This window comes from Ahaetulla prasina, chromosome 17 (genome assembly GCF_028640845.1).
Source record: "Ahaetulla prasina isolate Xishuangbanna chromosome 17, ASM2864084v1, whole genome shotgun sequence".
Taxonomy (NCBI): Eukaryota; Metazoa; Chordata; class Lepidosauria; order Squamata; family Colubridae; genus Ahaetulla; species Ahaetulla prasina.
In genome coordinates, this window is record NC_080555.1 from 10,192,501 (window position 1) to 10,214,927 (window position 22,427).

At 43.8% G+C, this 22,427-nt stretch overlaps 1 protein-coding gene across 1 annotated transcript in view; it reads left to right on the forward strand.

Moving 5' to 3' along the window:
• Positions 1-22,427, forward strand: part of ANKRD35 (ankyrin repeat domain 35) — a 56,585-nt gene that overhangs the window by 16,472 nt on the left and 17,686 nt on the right. The window contains exons 5-9 of the mRNA XM_058160364.1: positions 1,793-1,850; positions 16,490-16,560; positions 18,232-18,338; positions 19,069-19,253; positions 21,381-21,418. Of these exons, the coding sequence (XP_058016347.1) occupies positions 1,793-1,850; positions 16,490-16,560; positions 18,232-18,338; positions 19,069-19,253; positions 21,381-21,418 (459 nt within the window). The remainder of the gene's footprint in view (positions 1-1,792; positions 1,851-16,489; positions 16,561-18,231; positions 18,339-19,068; positions 19,254-21,380; positions 21,419-22,427) is intronic.

Consider the following 22,427-nt stretch of genomic DNA (forward strand, 5'->3'; position numbering starts at 1 on the left):
CATCTAGTCCAACTCTCAGCCCAAGCAGGAGACCCTACACCATTTCTGACAGATAACAGATTAACAGGGTTGGTAGGAAACTTGTCGGTCATCTAGTCCAACCCCCCCATCCAAGCAGGAGACCTGACACCATTTCTGACCGATGGCAGTCCAGTCTCTTCTTGAAAGCTTCCAGGGATGAAGCTCCCACAACTTCTAAAGACACAGAAAAGTCCAAGAATCTTTATTGGCCAAGTGTGATTGTTGTGGGTCTCCATCCCTGGAGGTTTTCAAGAATAAAACTGCACAACCGTTCACCTGGAACAGCACAGGATATCTCCCTGCCTTGAGCAGCGGGTAGGACTAGAAGACCTCCAAGGTCCCTCTCCCACTATTAAGTATTCTGTAATTTTTCCAATTCCATTCCCAAAGAGAAGCAGCTCCCCGTTGTGCTGCCCAGATTGTTCCAGCGAGAAACAAACAAAAGAAAGGAACAGATCTGCCTGGGGGTGCTGCTGAGGTGTGGGGCCCGAGTCCTGCTATTTCCAGAGCCTGGTTTTGCAAGAGACCCCAGGGGCAGTTTCAACCCAACAGCAGCAGTGGCACAAGAACCCGGAGCCAGGCGGTTGCACAAGGTTGCGCTGGGAACCGTTCAGGCTCGCCCGCTGGCCAACGCGGCCGCATTCCTGAGCTGTCGGAGATATCCGGGGCTGGTAAAAATATCACCACTTTCCTCCCAAGGAGCCCCTTGTGACCCCAGGTGCCAGGCGGTGTGTGTGTGTGTGTGTCCATGGAGCATTTTCCAGCATAGCTCAGTTGCAGCTTTCTCCTGCATCTCCAGGAGTGAAATGCTACCGGTTCAGCCCGGTTCAGTCGAACCGGTAGCGATGGCGGCGGGTGGTTGGCAGGGCGAGGCTCCACCAGGAGTGACATGTAAAATTTGTTACTACCGGTTCTGTGGGCGGGGCTTCTTGGGTGTGTGTGTGATGTGACTGGGTGGGCGTGGCCAACTTTTTTTTGTTTTGTTTTACTTTTAAAAGCATTTTTTCTACAACTTCTTCGGCGGAAGAGGTTGTAGAAAAAATGGCTTTTAAAAGCCTCTGATGATCGGGCAACTCAGCTGGGATCGCCAGAGGAGCCTTTTAAAAGCATTTTTTTCTACAACCTCTTCGGCCGAAGATGTTTTAAAATGCTTTTAAAGGGTTCTGACGATCCCACCTGGGAAAAAAAACAGATTAGTTGTTATTTTTGTTGGCGGTGACTTAATTTCGCAACGTTCCCATCCCAACTTTGTGGGATGATTTTAATCGTGGGGGGGGGAAAAAAACACGTAGTTTTATATTTCGTACGATACTGCTGTTCGTTTTTTTCACGAAAAGCTATTTAGTACACGGGACGTTAGACGTATATTACAATAAGGACGTGGTGGCTCAATGGCTAAGACGCTGAGCTTGTCGATCGAAAGATCGGCAGTTCAGCGGTTCGAATCCCTAATGCTGCCGCGTAATGGGGTGCGCTCCCAGCTTCTACCAACCTAGCAGTTCGAAAGCACTTAAAAATTGCAAGTAGAAAAATAGGGGCCACCTCTGGTGGGAAAGGAACAGAGTTCCGTGCGCCTTTGGCGTTGAGTCGTGCCGGCCACATGACCACGGAGACGTCTTCGGACAGCGCTGGCTCTTCGGCTTTGAAATGGAGATGAGCAGCGCCCCCTAGAGGCAGGAACGACTAGCACATACGTGCAAGGGGAACCTTTACCTTTACACAGGACGTAAGACGTATATTACAATAACTATACTTTTTTTTCCCCTCACAGCATGGAGCAAACGAGGATTGCGTGGATGGGCAGAGTCGGACTCCTCTGCATTGGGCTGGTGAGTCCTAAAAAAGTACAGGTAGTCCTCGACTTATGACCCGTAATTGAGCCCAACATTTCTGCTGTTAAGCGAGACATTCGTTAAAGAGAGCTTTTGCCCCATTTTAGGACCTTTCTTACCACCAGTTATTAAGTGAATCTCTGCAGTGGATAGGTTAGTAGCATGGTTGTTAAGTGAATCAATGGCTTCCCCATTGATTTTGCTTGTCAAAAGTTGGCAGAAGGGGTGGGTGGGGGGGGTCACGTGACCCTGGAACGCGGCAACGGTCGTAAGTGTGAATCGGCTTCCGAGCGTCTGAATTTTGATCATGTGATCATAGGAGTGCTGGAAAGGTTGTAACCGTGAAAAGCTTTTTTCAGTTGCCGTTATAACTCTGAACAATCACCAAATGAATTGTTGTAAGTTGAGGACTAACTATATAACGTCATTTTTTTATATATATATAATTTTTTTTTATAAATAAACAAACATACCATACATAATCAATCATTCAGTGTATCATCTAGATGTTTCTATTGTGTCTTCCTCTTCTTCCTCTTACTCCTCCGATCTTCATCGTTGGTTTATTTTTCCCCATTTCTTTATTTTTTTCCCCGTTCTCCGCATACTTCATTTATTATAAACGTTCTCTTGTTTACTATTAATACATTTATCTACATCTCTTCTCTAACCAATTGCCAAATTGTCTCCATACCTTGTAATATCCTGAACCTTTGGCCGAAAAAATGCTTTTAAAAGTAAAAAAAAAAGAGCCTCTGATGATCGCGCGGCTCAGCTGGGATCGTCAGAACCTTTTCAAAGCATTTTTTCTACAACCTCTTCGGCCGAAAAAGTTGTAAAAAACAAAAGCTTTTAAAGGGTTCTGGCGATCAGGCAATTCAGCTGGGATGGTCAGAACCCTTTCAAAGTATTTTAAAACATCTTCAGCCGAAGAGGCTGTAAAAAAAAAATGCTTTTAAAAGGCTCCTCTGGCGATCCCAGCTGAGTTCCCTGATCATCAGAGGCTTTTAAAAGCGTTTTTTAAAAGTAAAAAAAGTAAAAGTTATCCATGTCTACCCAGTCACATTACCACCCACCCCCCCACCACCAAGCCATGCCCACAGAACCGGTAGTAACAAATTTTACATTTCACTCCTGGGTGAACACCCTTGGAATGGTGTGGGAGTAGGAATGGATTTCCAGAGGGAAAAAATTGCAGACTACGGGAACCATTTTCACCACTCGGGTGACCCTGAGGACACAGATGAAATTCCAAATGGCCTCAACTGTTGTGTCTCGTCCGATCTCACCTCAGCCGGGGTCTTCTTATCTGCTTCCGAACATGGAGGAATGTCCTAGTATGCCTCCCGGCCCCAGCCCTGGCTTCATGCCCAGACAGGCTGAAGAGGAGGAAATATCTCCAGCCCCCAGCTCTGGCTCCATGCCCAGACAGGCTGAAGAGGAGGAAGTACCTCCAGCCCCCAGCTCTGGCTCCATGCCCAGGCAAACGGAGCAACTAGACCCCTCCCCCTCCTCCACAGCATGTGAGCCTGAGGGAGGTCAATTGCCAACAGCTGCCGACTGGAGTGACAGAAGACTTGATAGGCAGAGGCAACAGAAGGAAGGGAGGGGCAGGCCTGGATAAGTGCTGAGTCATGGAGCCACACCCCATGGCCTATATAAAGGATCTGCTTTCTGGCAGTCTCTGAGTCAGGCAAAGTCTAAACATATCTTGCTGAAGTCACTTTCTGGTCTCCTGCCTGCCCTGAGGACTTTGCTAGGACTTTGGCAGAGCTGCAGAGGCAAGCCTGATTCGGATTTCCCTGACCCGGCCGTCAGCGGAGGAGTGGGACACGACATCAACGACCCGCTAATAGCATGCAAATGACCTGCTGTCTGCAAGGAGTATCAATCCTTCCATTCCCCACCCTCCAGTCAGAGCTGAAGAAGCTTCTGGGATGAGAAACGAAACATCTTCAAAGGAAAAACCAGAAAGTCCAGTTGCCTCTTGGAAAAAAAAATAAAAGGACCTTTGGGACAATGCCTTTCTCTCCAAAATTTTTGCTTTGGGCTATTCTATTTTACAGGATGCCTGGTTATGTTCCCTGGGCTCCAACACAAGTCCAAAAACTTGGAAGACTAAACCCCTTTTTAAAAAGAACAAAGAAGTTTTTATCAGCAATTCAAATTAAAAACAACGGACATGGTCTAACGTCTCTGATTTTAAACATTGTCGTCAGATTTAAGCTAATACATAATATACTTCTTTATCTTTGTACAAATTTACCTTACTTCTTACATGTCAAGTATATAGGTTAATTCCTCCTAAGCAGCTACATCCATACTCAATATAATCGTATCTCGCACACAAGTTTAACATACACTGGCATACCCATTTCTAGACATTCACTACCCACTCATCTTAGCCAGTGGTGGGATTCAGCCAGTTCGCATCACTTTGGGAGAACCGGTTGTTAACTTTCTGAGCAGTTTTGCAAACTGGTTGTTGGAAGAAATCATTAGGGCAGAGAACCGGTTGTTAAACGACTTGAATCCCACCACTGATCTTAGCATTCCTCTTCCTGTCCAACCATTCATAAAATTTAGTCCGGATTTCGTAGTACGCCGATTCACTTTTATCCTTCAGCTCCAAGGTAAGGGAAGACCATATCTCTTGATTGTATCCCTCAGCCAAAGGCAATCCTAAATTGCATTAACAGAGGGATACAATCAAGATCAAGGGAGGTACTAATACCACTCTATAAAGCCTTAGTAAGGCCACACCTAGAGTCCTGCATCCAGTTTTGGTCATCACACTATAAAAAAGATGTTGAGACTCTAGAAAAAGTGCAGAGAAGAGCAACCTAAAACGGTTGCAGGACCTGGACATGGCTAGTCTACTGAAGAGAAGGACCAGGGGAGACATGAGAGCATCTTCCAGTATTTGAGGGGCTGCCCCAGAGAGGAGGAAGGGGGTCAACCTATTTTCCAAAGCATCCGAAGGCCAGACAAGGAAGAATGGATGGAAATTGATCCAGGACAGATTCAACCTGGAAATAAGGAGAAATTTTCTGACAATGCAAACAATCAACCAAAGGAACAGAAGTTGCCTTCGGAAGTTGTGGGAGCTTCATCACTGGAGGCTTTAAAGAAGAGACTGGACTGCCATCTGTCAGAAATGGTGTAGGGTCTCCTGCTTGGGCGGGGGGTTGGACTAGATGACCTACAAGGTCCCTTCCAACTCTGTTAATCTGTTAAAGTGAACTTTGTAATGCCTTGATAAGACCTCAGTTGGAATCCAGTTTTGGTCACCACACTATAAAAAAGATGTTGAGACTCTAGAAAAAGTGCAGAGAAGAGCAACCAGGATGATTAGAGGACTAAAGGCTAAAACATACGATGAACTGTTGCAGGAACTGGTCTAGTGAAGAGAAGAACCAGAGGAGACAGGAGAGCATCTTCCAATATTTGAAGGGCTGCCACAGAGAGGAGGAAGGGGGTCAAGCTATTTTCCAAGGCGTTCTAAAAGCCAGACAAGGAATAATGGATGATAGAAACTGATCAAGGAAAAATCCAATCTAGAACTAAGGAGAAATTTCCTGACTTTAGAACAATTCATACAATGGCTTTCCTCCTGACTTAGTGAGTCCTCCATCAAGGGAGATTTTTCAAAAATAGACTTCACAATTTTTGGACTGGGATGGTGTCAAATCTCCTGCCTTTGGACTCTTGCCTAATCTAAACCAGCAGAGGATGGACTAGAAAACCTCCAAGGTCTCTTCCAGCCCTCGGATTCTGTGAACTTCTAGGACTTTCCTCCTCCGTGCAGGAGGCCCCAAAAATTAAATCTTTCTTCCAAGTGCGACGGCTTTTTTGCAACCGCAGAAGAGGCGTGGCGGTTGCTGCTTTTTAAACAGCCCGTTGATCGTCTTCAGTTGCGCACAACTCAGCAGAACTTAAACATGAATATTAAGTTTTCCCAGGGATTCTACCAGGTCGCCAGGAAGTCTCTTGAATCTAGTTTGAGCTCCTGGTGGCTTTAGATCCCACCCCCCCACCCCCCTTAGGATAGAAGCACTTTTGTCTTTCTTACAAAAAAAGATGTTGAGACTGCAAAGAACAACAGAGGTTTAGGAGGCTGAAGCCTCAAATTTATTTAGGTTGAAGGAATTGGATTGGTTAATTAGTCTAATGAAAAGAAGGACTAGAGGAGATATGATAGCATCTTCCAGTATTTGAGGGGCTGCCACAGAGAGGAGGAACGGGTGGGGTGGGGGTCAAGCTATTCTCCAGAGCACCTGAAGGCAGAACAAGAAACAATGGATGGAAAGGAGAGAAGCAACCTGAGAGAGAATTTCCCGACAGTGAGAACAATTAAACTGCGGAACAGCTTGCCACCAGAAGTTGTGAATGTTCCAACACTGGAAGTTTTTAAGAAGATGTTGGATAACCATTTGTCTGAAGGTGGTGCAGGGTTTCCTGCCTAAGCAGGGGGTTTATTTATTTATTTATTTATTTTGTCACATCATACAAAAAGATTATATAGTATATAACCATATAAACATATATAGGAAGAAGAAAAGAAAAACAATAGGACAGGAACGGTAGGCACGTTTGTGCGCTTATGCACGCCCCTTATGGTCCTCTTAGGAATGGGGTGAGGTCAATAGTAGAAAGTTTTTGGTTAAAGCTTTTAGGATTATGGGAAGAGACCACAGAGTCAGGTAAAGTGTTCCAAGCACTGACGATTCTGTTACAGAAGTCATATTTTCTGCAATCTAGATTAAAGCGGTTAACATTAAGTTTAAATCTATTGGTTGCCCTTGTATTATTGCAATTAAAGCTGAAGTAGTCTTTGACAGGAAGGACATTACAATAGATGATTCTGTGAGTTAAACTTAGGTCTTGTCGGGTTGGACTAGAAGACCTCCAAGGTCCCTTCCAACTCTGTTATTCTCTTCTCTTCTCTTCTCTTCTCTTCTCTTTTCTTCTCTTCTCTTCTATTCTATTCTATTCTATTCTATTCTATTCTATTCTATTCTATTCTTCTTCCAGTCTATTATTCTATTCTATTCTGTTCTGTTCTGTTCTGCTCTGTTCTGTTCTGTTCTGTTCTGTTCTGTTCTGTCCTGTCCTATCCTATCCTATCCTATCCTATCCTATCCTATCCTATCCTATCCTATCCTATCCTATCCTATCCTGAATCCTATTCTATTCTATTCTATTCTATTCTATTCTATTCTATTCTATTCTATTCTATTCTATTCTATTCTATTCTATTCCACTCTATTCTATTCCATTCCATATTCTATTCTATTCTATTCTATTCTATTCTATTCTATTCTATTCTATTCTATTCTATTCTATTCTATTCTATTCAGAGTCCTAGTCTAGTCTTGTCTAGTCTAACCAAGGAGAGAAGCAACCTAGAACTAAGGAGAAATTTCCTGACAGTGAGAACAATTAAATCAGTGGAACAACTTGCCTCCAGAACTTGTGAACGCTCCAACCCTGGAAGTTTTAAAGTTTTAAAGAAGATGTTGGATAACCATTTGTCTGAAGTGGTGTGTAGGGTTTCCTGCCTAAGCAGGGGGCTGGACTAGAAGACCTCCAAGGTCCCCTTCCAACTCTGTTATTCTATTCTACTCAAGGAGAGAAGCAACCTGGAATTCAGGAGAAATTTCCTAACGGTGAGAACAGTTAACTAGAGGAATGAATTGCCTACAGATGCTGTGGGTGCTCATAACATAACATAACATAACATAACATAACATAACATAACATAACATAACATAACATAACATAACATAACATAACATAACATAACATAACATAACATAACATAACATAACATAACAACAGAGTTGGAAGGGACCTTGGAGGCCTTCTAGTCCAACCCCCTGCCCAGGCAGGAAACCCTACACCATCTCAGTCAGATGGTTATCCAACATTTTCTTAAAAATTTCCAGTGTTGGAGCATTCACAACTTCTGCAGGCAAGTCGTTCCACTTATTAATTGTTCTAACTATCAGGAAATTTCTCCTTAGTTCTAAGTTGCTTCTTTCTTTGATTAGTTTCCACCCATTGTTTCTTGTTCTACCCTCAGGTGCTCTGGAGAATAGCTTGATTCTCTCTTCTTTGTGGCAGCCCCTGAGATATTGGAACACTGCTATCATGTCTCCCCTGGTCCTTCTTTTTGTTAAACTAGACATACCCAGTTCCTGCAACCGTTCTTCATATGTTTTATCCTCCAGTCCCCTAATCATCTTGGTTGCTCTTCTCTGCACTCTTTCTAGAGTCTCAGCATCTTTTTTACATCGCGGCGACCAAAATAGATTGCAATATTCCAAGTGTGGCCTTACCAAGGCATCATAAAGTGGCACTAACACTTCAAGTGATCTTGATTCTATCCCTCTGTTTATGCAGCCCAGAATTGTGTTGGCTTTTTTAACAGCTGCTCCTATCACTGGAAGTTTTCAAAAATAGACTGGACAGCTACACTGGTACAGGTAGTCCCCGACGTACCACCACAATGGAGCCCAATTTATTTAATGTTTTTGTTCTTACGTGAGACATTTGTTAAGTGAGTTCTGCCCCTTTTTTACGACCTTCCTCGCCACCGTTGTTAAATGAATCCCTGCAGCGGATAAGTTAGTAGCCTGGTTGTGAAGTCCATCTGGCTTCCCCGCCGACTTTGCTTGCCGGAAGGTCGCAAATGGGGAATCACGTGACCCCAGGACAAAGCAACGGTCGCAAGTGCGAATCAGTTGCCAAGCGTCTGAATTTTGATCACGTGATCGTGGGGGGTGCTTCAAAGGTTGTAACTGAAAAACCGTCATAAGTCCCTTTTTTTCAGGGCCGTTTTAACTTTGAATGGTCACTAAATGAACTGTTATAAGTTGGGGACATGCCTGTATAAGGTCTCCTACTTGAGCGGGGGGTCGGATTAGAACAGAGGTCACCAACTGGTGGTCCATGGACCACCGGTGGTCCAAAAGAAAATTTTGGTGGTCCACAGAAAAATTATTTGCATTTTTTAATATTGCACTAAATCAGGGGTTCTCAAACTACGGGCCCTGGGACGGATACGTGCAATGAATGTTTGTGTTGCTGCAGAGAGTCTCCCCCTTTGGGGTCTTTTTGTGTGGGTCGGAGGTGGGCAGGAATTCCGACTTGGGGTCTGCTTCAGCCTCCTGGTGTGGGGTTTTCGGAGAAGGCTGCAGGGAAGAGCCGCTGGTGGCGAAGAGCCGGAGGGCCTCGTTCCAGTGGGACTGCATCATGGCCTGGAACTGGCTGACCATGTCAGCCCGCTGAGCCTCCAGGCGCCGGTACCTGGCCTTGCACTCCCGCAGGTCTTCCCTCTGCTTGGAAAGCCTAATGCTCCTAGTCCTCAGTGAGGTGCTTCTGCTGAGCTTCCTTCTTGGCCAGATCCAATTTGAACTGAGCTGTTTTGCCAACTCTTTTCGCGTGGTGGCTGCTTAGCTCCAACAACTGCTTCCTGTTGGGGCCCTAAGGAGCCCGGGCGGGCAGGTGAGGAGTGGCTGGCAGGGGAGGGGTGAGTAGAGGCTGGCGAGGTGCCCCTCGATGTGAGCGACATCGAGTTGGCCACGCCCACCCAGTCACATGACCACACAGCCACGCCCACCCAGCTGGTCATTAGGCAGATCATATTAGTGGTCCGCGGGATTTAAAATTATGAATTTAGTGGTCCCTGAGGTCCGAAAGGTTGGGAACCTCTAGGTTAGAAGACCTCCAAGGTCCCTTCCCAACTTTCTTTTTCCGTTGTTCTTTCTGTTATTTGAATTGTTATATAAGCCCCCAGGTGGTCTCCCATCCCATTCAAACCCTAATTAAATTGGATCCTTCTTGGCTTCCAAGACCATCCGGGCTCTGTCAACCTGCCGAGATTCACAAGGGTTATTGCAGCCTCTGAGTAACTTCTCCTGAGAAGGCTTGGTTCTTCTCCTCCATTTCATAATTGCATTTTATCAGGGAACACGATCTAGTCAGTTTCACAACATCAAGGTGTGTGGTTGGGAACTCCAGGGTTACGTTACCCCACGTTTATGCAGCTGCGATCCTTCAAGGCAAACTAGGATCTCATCCTGCAAATACATCGATAGTATGCTAGGATTGGCCCATAAAATCTGCTATCATTTTGAAAAGTATCATCGGGACAAGCTGGGACAAGCCCTGGTGTGTTTCGAGGGTGTGTGAGGCCTGCAGAGATCCATCATCTGTTGAGGGAGGTTGGTCAGCTCTCTTGCATTCACAGCTTCTATAAGAAAACTAATATTGTGACCCAGGCCCAAGTAGGTAGTAGCAGACGCAATCAGTTCAAAAACAAATAGAGTTTATTAGAACAGCTGAGAATTAACTCATTCTCAGCGTCGTCCAAACTAAATCAAAACAAATTCTTCCTAACACAATTCTTCGGTCTTATCACCAACTGTGGTCTAATGAGGCAAACTGGCAAAGGCTTTTCTTGGCAAAAGTTCAAAAGCAGAAGAAGTCGACAAGAAATAAATGCAGCAAGACAAGGAGCAAGGCTATCAACGTTGTTTTCCGGCAAAGAGCCCAAACGCTGTTGCTGGTCTTTTAAGCCTTATGGGAGGGGCCGATCATCTCTTGGCCCTACTCCTGAGTCGTCCTCTCTGCTTGAGCTGCTCTTGCCTTCTGGCAGCTCTTCTCATGCGTGCACTAGGAACAGGCTCCTCCTGTTCCTCTGCCTCACTACTGTCAGCCTCTGGAGGCTCCGGAGTCCGCACATCACTCCCAGATGGCCCTGGCCCCATCTCTGCCTCCAACGCAGAGCCCTCATCCGGGCCTCCCCCAGCCCATTTTCTTCCTCAGCCTCATCGCTATCTGACTCCACTGCCAGTTCTGCAGGCTGCTGGCGAACCACAACAACTAACAGGTAAACCAAGCTGCTCTTACCTTTTCAAAAAAGGTGAGCACCAATTGCTTAGATGTAAAGTTTTGCAGAGGCCTCCCACAGAACCCTTCTGGGATTCGAACCTGGGCTTGCTTGCATATTAGGCAGATGTATTAACCTCTAAGCCACAGGTTCTCCTCGCTTTGTCAGGTGTACCAGGGGAGAGATTAAATGGTGTTTTTTTTCCCCTATCAAAGCAACCTGGTCTATCCAAATATGAGAGGGAGTAGATAGATAGTGTTGTGGTCTGTCAGCAGCCTACGGAGCTGGCAACTGAGTTGGACAGAGATGAGGCTGAGGTGAGGCCAGGGCCATTAGGAAGTGAGGTGCAGACTCCAGAGCCTCCAGAGACTGACAATAGTGAGGCAGAGGAACAGGAGGAGCCTGTTCCTAATGCACGCATGAGAAGAGCTGCCAGAAGGCAAGAGCAGCTCAAGCAGAGAGGACAACTCAGGAGTAAGGCCAAGAGATGATTGGCCCCTCCCGTAAGGCTTAAAACAGACCAGCAACGACCTTTGAGCTTTGCTGGAAAACAACATTGTTAGCTTTGTCTTCTGCTTCATCTATGTCTTGAATTTATCAGGAGGAGAAGGAGAAGGAGAAGGAAAGGATCTCCTTCTTGACCAGGGGGCTAAACTAGAAGACCTCCAAGTTAGACTAGAATACCTATTATTCTGAGGAGAAGGACAATAGAGAAGGAGAAGGAGAGGAAGGATCTACCTGCTTGACCAGGGGTTAGACTAGGACCTATTATTCTGAGGAGAAGGGCAATAGAGAAGGAGAGGAAGGATCTCCTGCTTGACCAGGGGTTAGACTAGGACCTATTATTCTGAGGAGAAGGGCAATAGAGAAGGAGAGGAAGGATCTCCTGCTTGACCAGGGGTTAGACTAGGACCTATTATTCTGAGGAGAAGGGCAATAGAAGGAGAGGAAGGATCTCCTGCTTGACCAGGGGTTAGACTAGGACCTATTATTCTGAGGAGAAGGGCAATAGAGAAGGAGAGGAAGGATCTCCTGCTTGACCAGGGGTTAGACTAGGACCTATTATTCTGAGGAGAAGGGCAATAGAGAAGGAGAGGAAGGATCTCCTGCTTGACCAGGGGTTAGACTAGGACCTATTATTTGAGGAGAAGGACAATAGAGAAGGAGAAAGAGCAGGAGAGAAGGATCTCCTGATTGAGCAGTGGGGTGGTCTAAAAGACCTCCAAGTCCCTTCCAGCGATGATTGGCCCCTCTCATAAGGCTTAATTAAAGCAGACCAGCATCGGTGTTCCAGCTTTGCCAGAAAACAACGTTGTAGCTCCATCCTCTGCTTCGTGAATATCTTTGTTTTTGTGACTTCTGGACATTTATCAGGAAGGGCCTTGGGCAGTTTGCCTAATTGGACTAAGGTTTGTGAGATAACTGAAGGATTTGTGTTTGGGAGGCCTTTGTTTTCGTTTGAGTTGAACTATGCTGGGAATGAAGTAATTCCCAGCTGTTCGAATAAAGTTTATTTTATCACGGACTGAGTTTGTTGCTACCTACTTGGGTCTGGGTCACAACAGATAGATAGATAGATAGATAGATAGATAGATAGATAGATAGATAGATAGATAGATAGATAGATAGTTATAAACTGATGCAGCTTTGAGCTTCCATCCTAAATCCTCTTAATTGCCTCGCTATAATTTCATGCTTGGTTTTAAGTAAATGCCGATTTTAAATTACCTCACTTACATCTTTAATCCCCTGTCAGCAGAACTTGGAGGAATACTTGCCATACGACTATTTTCGCGCTACTTATTTACAGTATTTAATAATGATCTTTCATGTATTGCTGCAATTTTTTTCTATGCCTTCAAACTCCGGGAGTCCAGCCAGTATTTTTTTTTAAAACCCTACTCATGCTTTCCCACCTTGCGCTAAGCCATGGTTTATTTAATTATAGTTTCTTTTAAAGCTGTAGTCAGGAACCTCAGTGGCTGAGCTGACACAGCTTGCGAAACAAGCATTTTTTTGCCATTTAGCCCAGGGTTGCAAAATCTCTCTCTCTCTCTCTCTCTCTTTTTTTTTTGCAAAAATGCTTACTGGCAGATCTGGGGAGACGCAGACATTAGACAAGGGTGAGAAAATGTAAACCTGGACAAATTTTGAATTTGATTTACATTTAATCATCAACCCACATACATTAAATTAGTTAAACATGGGGTAGATAAATTATTCCTCAGTTAGTTAATTGCTCCGCTTATGATGATATTAAAATTGCAACTGGGTAGCAGAAAGTTTTGTACCAAACCTGTGCAGCTGTTTTGGGTTTTTCTTGTGAACTACAGTAGTTATGCTGGGAGAACTAATTGTAATTCAATGACTCCGTGTAATGGTGATTTTATTATTATTTTATCTTAGATTAATATATCTTCCTTCCTTCCTTCCTTCCTTCCTTCCTTCCTTCCTTCCTTCCTTCCTTCCCTTTCTGTCATTTACCTTCTATCTATCTATCTATCTATCTATCTATCTATCTATCTATCTATCTATCTATCTATCTATCTATCTATCTATCTATCTATCTATCTATCTATCTTCTATCAAACTTCTACCTTCTATCTTGTATCTCCATCTTTTATCAATCTATCTTCTATCATTTATCGTTCTGTCATCTTTCTATCTATCATCTAACTAATGGACATTACATTATAGGATAAAATATTAACTTAAAATCATATATTAAATTAAGATAAAACCATATATTTATATATCTATATCTATCTATGTATCTATCTATCTATCTTTCTTACTTACTTATCTTTCTGTCATTTACCTTCTATCTTCTATCATCTACCTTCTATCTATCAATCTATCAATCAATCTATTAATCAATCAATCTATCTTCAATCAACCTTCTACCTTCTACCTTCTATCTCCATCTTCTATCTTATCTACTATCAATCTATCTTCTGTCATCTATCGTTCTATCTGTCATCTGTCTATCTATCATCTAACTAATGGACAATACAATATAGGTTAAAATATTAAATTAAAATCAAATATTAAATTAAGATAAAACCATATATTTAAATAAAGCTATCTCTCTCTCTCTCTCTCTCTATTTATCTATCATCATCTATAATCTATCTATCTATCTATCTATCTATCTATCTATCTATCTATCTATCTATCTATCTACCTATCATCTATCTATCATCTATCATCTATCTCTTTAAACTACATTTGTATATCAGTGGTTGCATGACCCCTGTAGATGCCATATGCCAAACAAATTAAAATTGTGATGGGACAGTGAGTTGAGAAGAAAGATGGAAAAAGCAGGAGGGAAGGGTTACAAATGGAAGACAAGCGAGATGAGGTGCATATAAATTTAATAAGTAAAGTTCACTAACGCCCATTTTATGTAAAATTCTATGGTATCGTACAGATGGCTGAAATTAACGAGGATAATAATTGGCGGCTAGTGGTTTTAGTCCTATGGATCTCACAGAGGCTTACTTTTGAGTACAAGATACATTCCTCCTTTATTTTTATTTTATTTTTATTTTTTTAAAAAGTGGAATTTAGGGTTTATGATAGTGTTGGTGAACCTTTTTTGGCACCGAGTGCTCAAACCGGAACACATGTGCGTGTGTGCACACCAGAGCGCCAGACTGGTGCGCACATGCCTGTTTTTTGGCCGTTTTTTTGGCTGTTTTCAAGTCGGTTTTGGAGGGTTTTTTGCCTGAAAACAGCCTGAAAAGCAGCCTGTTTTTGACCATTTTGGGGGCCGTTTTCAGGCCAAAGACAAGCCTGAAAATGCCCCCAAAATGCCCAGGAAACGCCCCCAAAAACAACCTGAAAATGCCCCCAAAATAGCCTGAAAACGGCACATCAAAAGCCTGAAAACATCCCAGAAAACGGCCTGAAACATCCCAGAAAACGGCCTGAAAACAGCCCAGAAAATGGCCTGAAAACAGCCCAGGAAATGGTCTGAAAACAGTCCCCAAAACAGCCTGAAAACGGTCCAGAAAACAGCCTGAAAACAGCCCAGAAAACAGCCTGAAAACAGCCCCCAAAACAGCCTGAAAACAGCCCAGAAAACAGCCTGAAAACAGCCCCAAAACAGCCTGAAAACAGCCCACAGCCTGAAAATGGCCCCCAAACAGCCTGAAAACAGCCTGAAAACAGCCCAAAAACAGCCTGAAAACGGCCCAGAAAATGGCCTGAAAATGGCCCAAAAACAGCCTGAAAACAGCCACCCAAACAGCCTGAAAACAGCCCAGAAAACAGCCTGAAAACAGCCCAGAAAACAGCCTGAAAACAGCCCCAAAAACAGCCTGAAAACAGCCCAGAAAACAGCCTGAAAATGGCCCAAAAACAACCTGAAAACAGCCCCCAAAACAGCCTGAAAACAGCCCCAAAAACAGCCTGAAAACAGCCCAGAAAACAGCCTGAAAATGGCCCCAAAACAGCCTGAAAACAGCCACCCAAACAGCCTGAAAACAGCCCCCAAAACAGCCTGAAACCAGCCCCAAAACAGCCTGAAAACAGCCCAGAAAACAGCCTGAAAATGGCCCCAAAACAGCCTGAAAACAGCCTGAAAACGGCCCAGAAAATAGCCTGAAAATGGTCCAGAAAACAGCCTGAAAACAGCCCAAAAACAGCCTGAAAACGGCCCAGAAAACAGCCTGAAAACAGCCCAAAAACCGCCTGAAAACGCCCCAGAAAACAGCCTGAAAACAGCCCAAAAACCGCCTGAAAACGGCCCAGAAAATAGCCTGAAAATGGCCCAAAAACAGCCTGAAAACAGCCCCCAAAACAGCCTGAAAACAGCCCCAAAAACAGCCTAAAAACAGCCCAGAAAACAGCCTGAAAACAGCCCCAAAAACAGCCTGAAAACAGCCCAGAAAACAGCCTGAAAACGGTCCAGAAAACAGCCTGAAAACGGTCCAGAAAACAGCCTGAAAACAGCCCAGAAAACAGCCTGAAAACGGCCCCCAAAACAGCCTGAAAACAGCCCAGAAAACAGCCTGGGAAACCACCCAAGAAATGGCCTATTTTTGGACCCTTTTCAGGCCATTTTCTGGCGCTCCAGCACCTGCGAAAACCAGCTGGCAGGTGCGCCAGAGACCAGAAGAGCAGCTGGCGACGGTGCACCTGCCCACAGAGGGGGCTCTGTGTGCAACCTCTGGCACATGTGCCATAGGTTCACCATCACGGGTTTATGGTGTTTGGCAGAGATTAGTCAAGATTAGGTAAGGTGGCTCAGTGGGTAAGAGAGGCTGAGCTTGTCAATCAAAAGGTCGGCAGTTCAGTGGTTTGAATCCCTAGTGCCCAGTAATGGGGTGAGCTCCCATTCCTTGTTCCAGCTTCTGCCAACCTAGCAGTTCGAAAGCAGGTAAAAAATGCAAGTAGAAAAACAGGGACCACCTTTGGTGGGAAGGGAAGAGCGTTCCGTGCGCCTTTGGCATTGAGTCATGCCGGCCACATGACCACGGAGACGTCTTCGGACAGCGCTGGCTCTTCAGCTTGGAAACGGAGATGAGCACCGCCCCCTAGAGTCGGGAACGACTAGCACGTATGTGTGAGGGGAACCTTTACCGTTGTCTTTTAGAGATTAGTCAAATTTGCTACAAGTTTCTTTTTTTTTAACCTTCTTTGGTCCTGAAAATTGCATTTACTATTATGGGTACCTGGTAAAAAATCTGAGATTTTCAAACGTTTTCAACCCCTTTTTTAATTCCACCAACAGCTTTATCTGGCTGTGCCTCCAGTGTCTTGCTTCTCTGTGACCAAGAAGCCTTCCTTGACGTCACGGATAAGGTAAAAGTCATTTAACTAACTTAGTCGTTAAAGAGTTTTTTCCCCCCATCGACTAATTTTGATTAATGGAAGGCGCTTTTTTTTAATGAGCTGGGATTATCTTTTTTTTCCTTTTTTTTCTTTTTACACGACTGTAGTAAATTTTACTTTCATTACTGGGAAAATGGAAAAACTCTCACTTTCAGGTCATAATGCTAGTTATGTAAAGATAAACTTTCCCATTTCAGTTTATCTCTGTTAATTTTACATATTAGCAAGGCGGAATGGGCAGACGAAAACTACTTCTGATGTTCCTCATCTTTGCCAAGAAATATTTAAATATGTATTTTATATATTTTAATGAAATTGAAACTGGTTTTTTTTTTTTTTTTGTTTACATTTATACCCCGCCCTTCTCCGAAGACTCAGGGCGGCTTACAATGTATAGGGCAATAGTCTCATTCTATTTGTATATTATATACAAAGTCAACTTATTGCCCCCCCAACAATCTGGGTCCTCATTTTACCTACCTTATAAAGGATGGAAGGCTGAGTCAACCTTGGGCCGGGCTTGAACCTGCAGTAATTGCAGGCTCTGTGTTCTTAATAACAGGCCTTACCAGGCAGAGCTAAACCGGCCCTGTTGAGTAATATATATATAAAAGCACTTAGGCAATAGCACTTAGACTTATATCCCTCTTCATGGTGCTATCCCTCCTCTCTAAGCAGTACACAGAGTCAGCCTCTTACCCTCCAACAATCTGGGTCCTCATTTTACCCACCTTGGAAGGACTGAAGGCTGAGTCAACCTTTAGGAAGAAGGGAGGGAGGGAGGGAAGGAAGGAAGGAAGGAAGGAAGGAAGGAAGGAAGGAAGGAAGGAAGGAAGGAAGGAAGGAAGGAAGGAAGGAAAAATAGCAATACCACTTAAGACTTATCTACTGCTTCACAGTGCTTTTACAGCCCTCTCTAAGCGGTATACAGAGTCAGCCTCTTGCCCCCCAACAATCTGGGTCCTCATTTTACCCACCTCAGAAGGACGGAAGGCTGAGTCAACCTTTAGGAAGAAGGGAGGGAGGGAGGGAGGGAGGGAAGGAAGGAAGGAAGGAAGGAAGGAAGGAAGGAAGGAAGGAAGGAAGGAAGGAAGGAAGGAAGGAAGGAAGGAAAAATAGCAATACCACTTAAGACTTATCTACTGCTTCACGGTGCCTTTCCAGCCCTCTCTACAGAGTCAGCCTCTTGCCCCCCAACAATCTGGGTCCTCATTTTATCCACCTCGGAAGGACAGAAGGCCGAGTCAACCTTGAGCCTGGTGAGATTCGATCTCCGACTGCCACCGGCAGTCAGCAGAAGTAGCCTGCAGTACCTCATTCTCACCACTGCGCCACCGAGGCTCATCAACGGCACCATTTCTAAACCAATATAGCTACTGAAGTTCTTTGTTGTGCTAACTATAAAAGTGAGCATAAATTTTTAAAAGCTTCCCCCTTTTTCATAGGGAGACACCCTCCCAATTTAATCAAAGTACTCTAATAAATTGCTTTTAAATGATCTTCCAACTGGGTTGCTAATTGGAAAAAGCAAGTGGGTTCTGGAACCAGCAGCGGCTCATCTTTGCTTTGGTCCTTTTCTTCCCCCCCCCCCGCTTTTTTTGGGCCCAAAATTGAGTTCTTGGCTTCTCCTTTTGGCTCCAGAATGACCGCACCCCCCTGATGATCGCGGCTCAGGGGAACCAGACGGCCATCTGCTCTCAGCTGCTCCAGAGGGGCGCCAAGGTCGACCTCGCAGATAAGGATGGCAAGTGAGTCTCTCTCCTTTGCGGCGACCACCCTGCGAGGCAGGCCGCGGAATCCGGCAGCCTGGAATCGGGAGAGGCAAAAGGTTTAGTAGCCTAGAGAAGTGGTCTGAGCCAGGTCCCCAAACATGACAAACCCTCTGACGTGAACGCAAAAGATTCCTTTCATTAGGAGCGCCGGCAGCCCCAGCAAAAGTTTACCTCACAGGCTAAAAAGTCTGTCCGTCCGGGAGATGAATAGTTGTCTACCACATCTATTCCTCTCTGCCCCACCCTGCCTTTGATCCCCAGAGTTAGGGCGGAGCTTCACTAGCAGCGGTGTTTCTTCTGTCCCGAGGACCGGCCCATAGATTTCCACTGCTCTCCTCTCCTCTGTCTTCCAATATTTGAGGGGCTGCCACAGAGAGGAGCGAGGGTGGGGGGGGGTCAAGCTATTTTCCAAAGCACCTTTGAAGGCCAGACAAGGAATAATGGATGGAAACTGACCGAGGAGAGATTCAACCTGGAAATAAGGAGGAATTTTCTGACAGTGAGAACAATCAACCAGTGGAACAGAAGTTGCCTTCAGAAGTTATGGGAGCTCCATTGACTGGAGGCTTTCAAGAAGAGACTGGACTGCCATCTGTCAGAAAGGGTGCAGGGTCTCCTGCTTGGGTGGGCGGTTGGACTAGATGACCTACGAGGTCCCTTCCAACTCTGTTAATCTGTTAACACGGTTTCTACCCATTTTGTCCAGGACAGCTCTCATCCTTGCCTGTGAAAACGGGGGCGTGGAGGCAGCTGACCTTCTCCTGCAGAACGGTGCCAATGTGGCTTTGAAGGACAAGACTGACCACGATGCCCTGTACTACGCCACGCGGAGCAAAAATCGGATTCTTCGGAGGCAAATCCGAACTGCCATGAAGAGATGGAAGAAACGAGGTATGGGGAGCTGGGTGGAGAAATCGATCTGGCGGCAAAAATATGCGCCGGAAATGTACTTTATTCCCTCTAAAAAATATGCGCCAATCTGGAAACTGAGTGGCACATGTATTTAGAGGAAATAAAAGTATACGGTGAGGAAGAATTGGGGCAATCTCCACGAACATTTCCCTTTTTCTATTTCAAGGGGTTCCAATTCCAAACTCAATAAAGCACTCAATGGCTGGTATGGACTAGTAAGGATTAACGGATTAACAGAGTTGGAAGGGACCTTGTAGGTCATCTAGTCCAACCCCCCGCCCAAGCGGGAGACCCTACACCATTTCTGACAGATGGCAGTCCAGCCTCTTCTTGAAAGCTTCCAGGGATGAAGCTCTCGCAATTTCTGAATTTAGATTAACAGAGTTGGAAGGGACCTTAGAGGCCATCTAGTCCAACCCCCAGCCCAAACAGGAGACCCCACACCATTTCTGACAAATGGCAGTCCAGTCTTTTCTTGAAAGTTGTGGGGATGAAGCTCCCACAACTTCCGAAGGCAACTTCTGTTCCATCGGTTGATTGTTCTCACTGTCAGGAAAAAAAATCCTTATTTCTAGGTTGAATCTCTCTTTGATCTTTTTTGCTGCCATGGTTAACTTCACATGGGCAGACAGAGATGGGACTCCATCCACTGGTGGAAAATCACCCAGTTTTTCAGATAGATGGATGGATTGAGTGATAGACTGATAGATAGATAGATAGATAGATAGATAGATAGATAGATAGATAGATAGATAGATAGATAGATAGATAGATAGATAGACAGACAGACAGATAGATAGACAGACAGACAGACAGACAGACAGATAGTGTCAGGGTTCCAAGTAACACCCCCAACAAAAGAAGACTCTGAGGCTTGAGTTCCTTTTTATTGAAGATCATAGATTGATAGATTGATTGATCTGTCTCTATTTGTTTATCTGCCTATATCAGTATCAATCTATTAATTATTAATCAATTTATCAATCTATCACTCACTCAATCTATCAATCTATCACTCAATCTGTTAGTCAAATATATCTCTCAATCTCTCAATCCATCACTCAATAATCAATGTATCAGTCACTCACTCACTCACTCAATCTATCACTCAATCTATTACTCAAATATATCAATCACTCTATCAATCAATCTATCAATCACTCTATCAATCTATCAGTCTATCACTCAATCAATCAATCCTTCACTCAATAATCAATGTATCGCTCAATCAATCATTCAATCTATTACTCAAATGCATCAATCACTCTCTCAATCTATCACTCAATAAATCAATCAATCTATCAATCACTCTATCAGTCTATCACTCTATTAGTCAAATCTATCTATTTATCTATCTATCATCTATCAATCCCTCACTCAATAATCAATGTATCATTCAATCTATCATTCAATCTATCACTCAATCTATCACTCAATCTATTACTCAGATTTATCAATCAATCTCTCAATCTATTACTCAATCTATCAATCAATCAATCACGCAATCAATCTATCAGTCTATCAGTCAATCACTCTATCACTCTCAATCTTTCAGTCAATCAGTATATCTCAATCTATCAATCTTGTCGATCAGAAAGGTCGGCAGTTCGAATCCCTAGTGCAGGTCTCCCGTGTGAGCAGGGGGTTGGACTAGATGACCTCCAAGGTCCCTTCCAACTCTGTTACTGTTAATTTATCGATCCATCTCTCAAACTATAAGGGGCGTGCATAAGAGCACAAAAGTGCCTACCATTCCTGTCCTACTGTTTCCTTCCATTATATCAAATTAATATAGTTATTGCATACTTTTGCTCATATATATGCTTATATGATGTGTTGTTGTTTTATGTTGATGCTTGTGTATACTGTTGTGACAAAATAAAATAAAAAATAAAAAAATAAAAAAATCACTCAATCTATCTGAAAAAAGTGGGAGATTGCCCACCAGTGGATGGAGTCCTGACTCTGCCTATGCGAAGTTAACCAAGGCAGCAAAGGGGTCTCCCAGAAACCTGGCAGAGAAGCCCACCCACCACCCGTAAAAGAACCTGATATTCCTGAGACGTACTTTCATCCGGTTCATTTTTGGTGCTTCTGTTTCCACAGAACTGGGGCTGTTTGATTCGTCAGAAACTGGTTCACAGGTAGGAGCGCCCAAATATACTTTCTTTTTTTATTGAAAGAGTTTTAAAAAACAAAAACATTTCCCCCCCTTTTTTCCCCTCCTCCCAGAAAACCCCTTCCCCTCCTTCCCCGGCTTCCCGGGTCAATCACAAGGTATTGTTATACATAAACCAAACATAGAGTAAAATTTTTCCCTTCTAATCCAATTAACCTCATCCAAATCTTTTCATCTCCCAACCCCCTCCCCATTACATAAAATAATACTTCCTAATTATTCAAAGGCAATCTGATATTTCTTAATCTGATATCTGTTTTGTAGATAATCAATCCATTTTTTCCATTCAATTAAATATCTTTCCTGCGTATTGTCTTTTAAAAAAGCTGAGATTTTAGCCATCTCAGCCAAATTAATGACTTTCAATATCCATTCTTCTATTGTAGGTACCTCTTCTTTCTTCCAGTATTGTCCAATCAACAGTCTTGCTGCTGTTATTAAATTCAGAATCAATTTAGTCGCAATCCCTGTACAATCCGTTATAATTCCCAAAAGGAAAAATTGCGGCAGGAACTTTATCTTCTTCTTCAGTACATTTTGAATAATCCACCAAATTCTTATCCAAAAGGCCTTAATTGCCCAAATATACTTTCAATTAAAAGAACCAGAGGGTGTTTTTTAAGCTCTTTAGACTATTATTATTATTATTTACACAAGATGACAGTATACACACAGCAAACGAGATAACTATGCTGGATTTCGTATCACAGATCACTAGTCGAACACTTCACAAGCGTTTAGGACTGCGCGATGTATCGGCGAATTATGCGAGCAGATCCCAGTAAGGTGGCCTTCTGCAGCTGACCAATGGTGATCTTGTCAGCGCCAATATTATTATTATTATTATTATTATTATTATTATTATTATTATTATTATTATTATTATTATTATTATTATTATTATTTACACAAGATGACAGTATACACACAGCAAACGAGATAACTATGCTGGATTTCGTATCACAGATCACTAG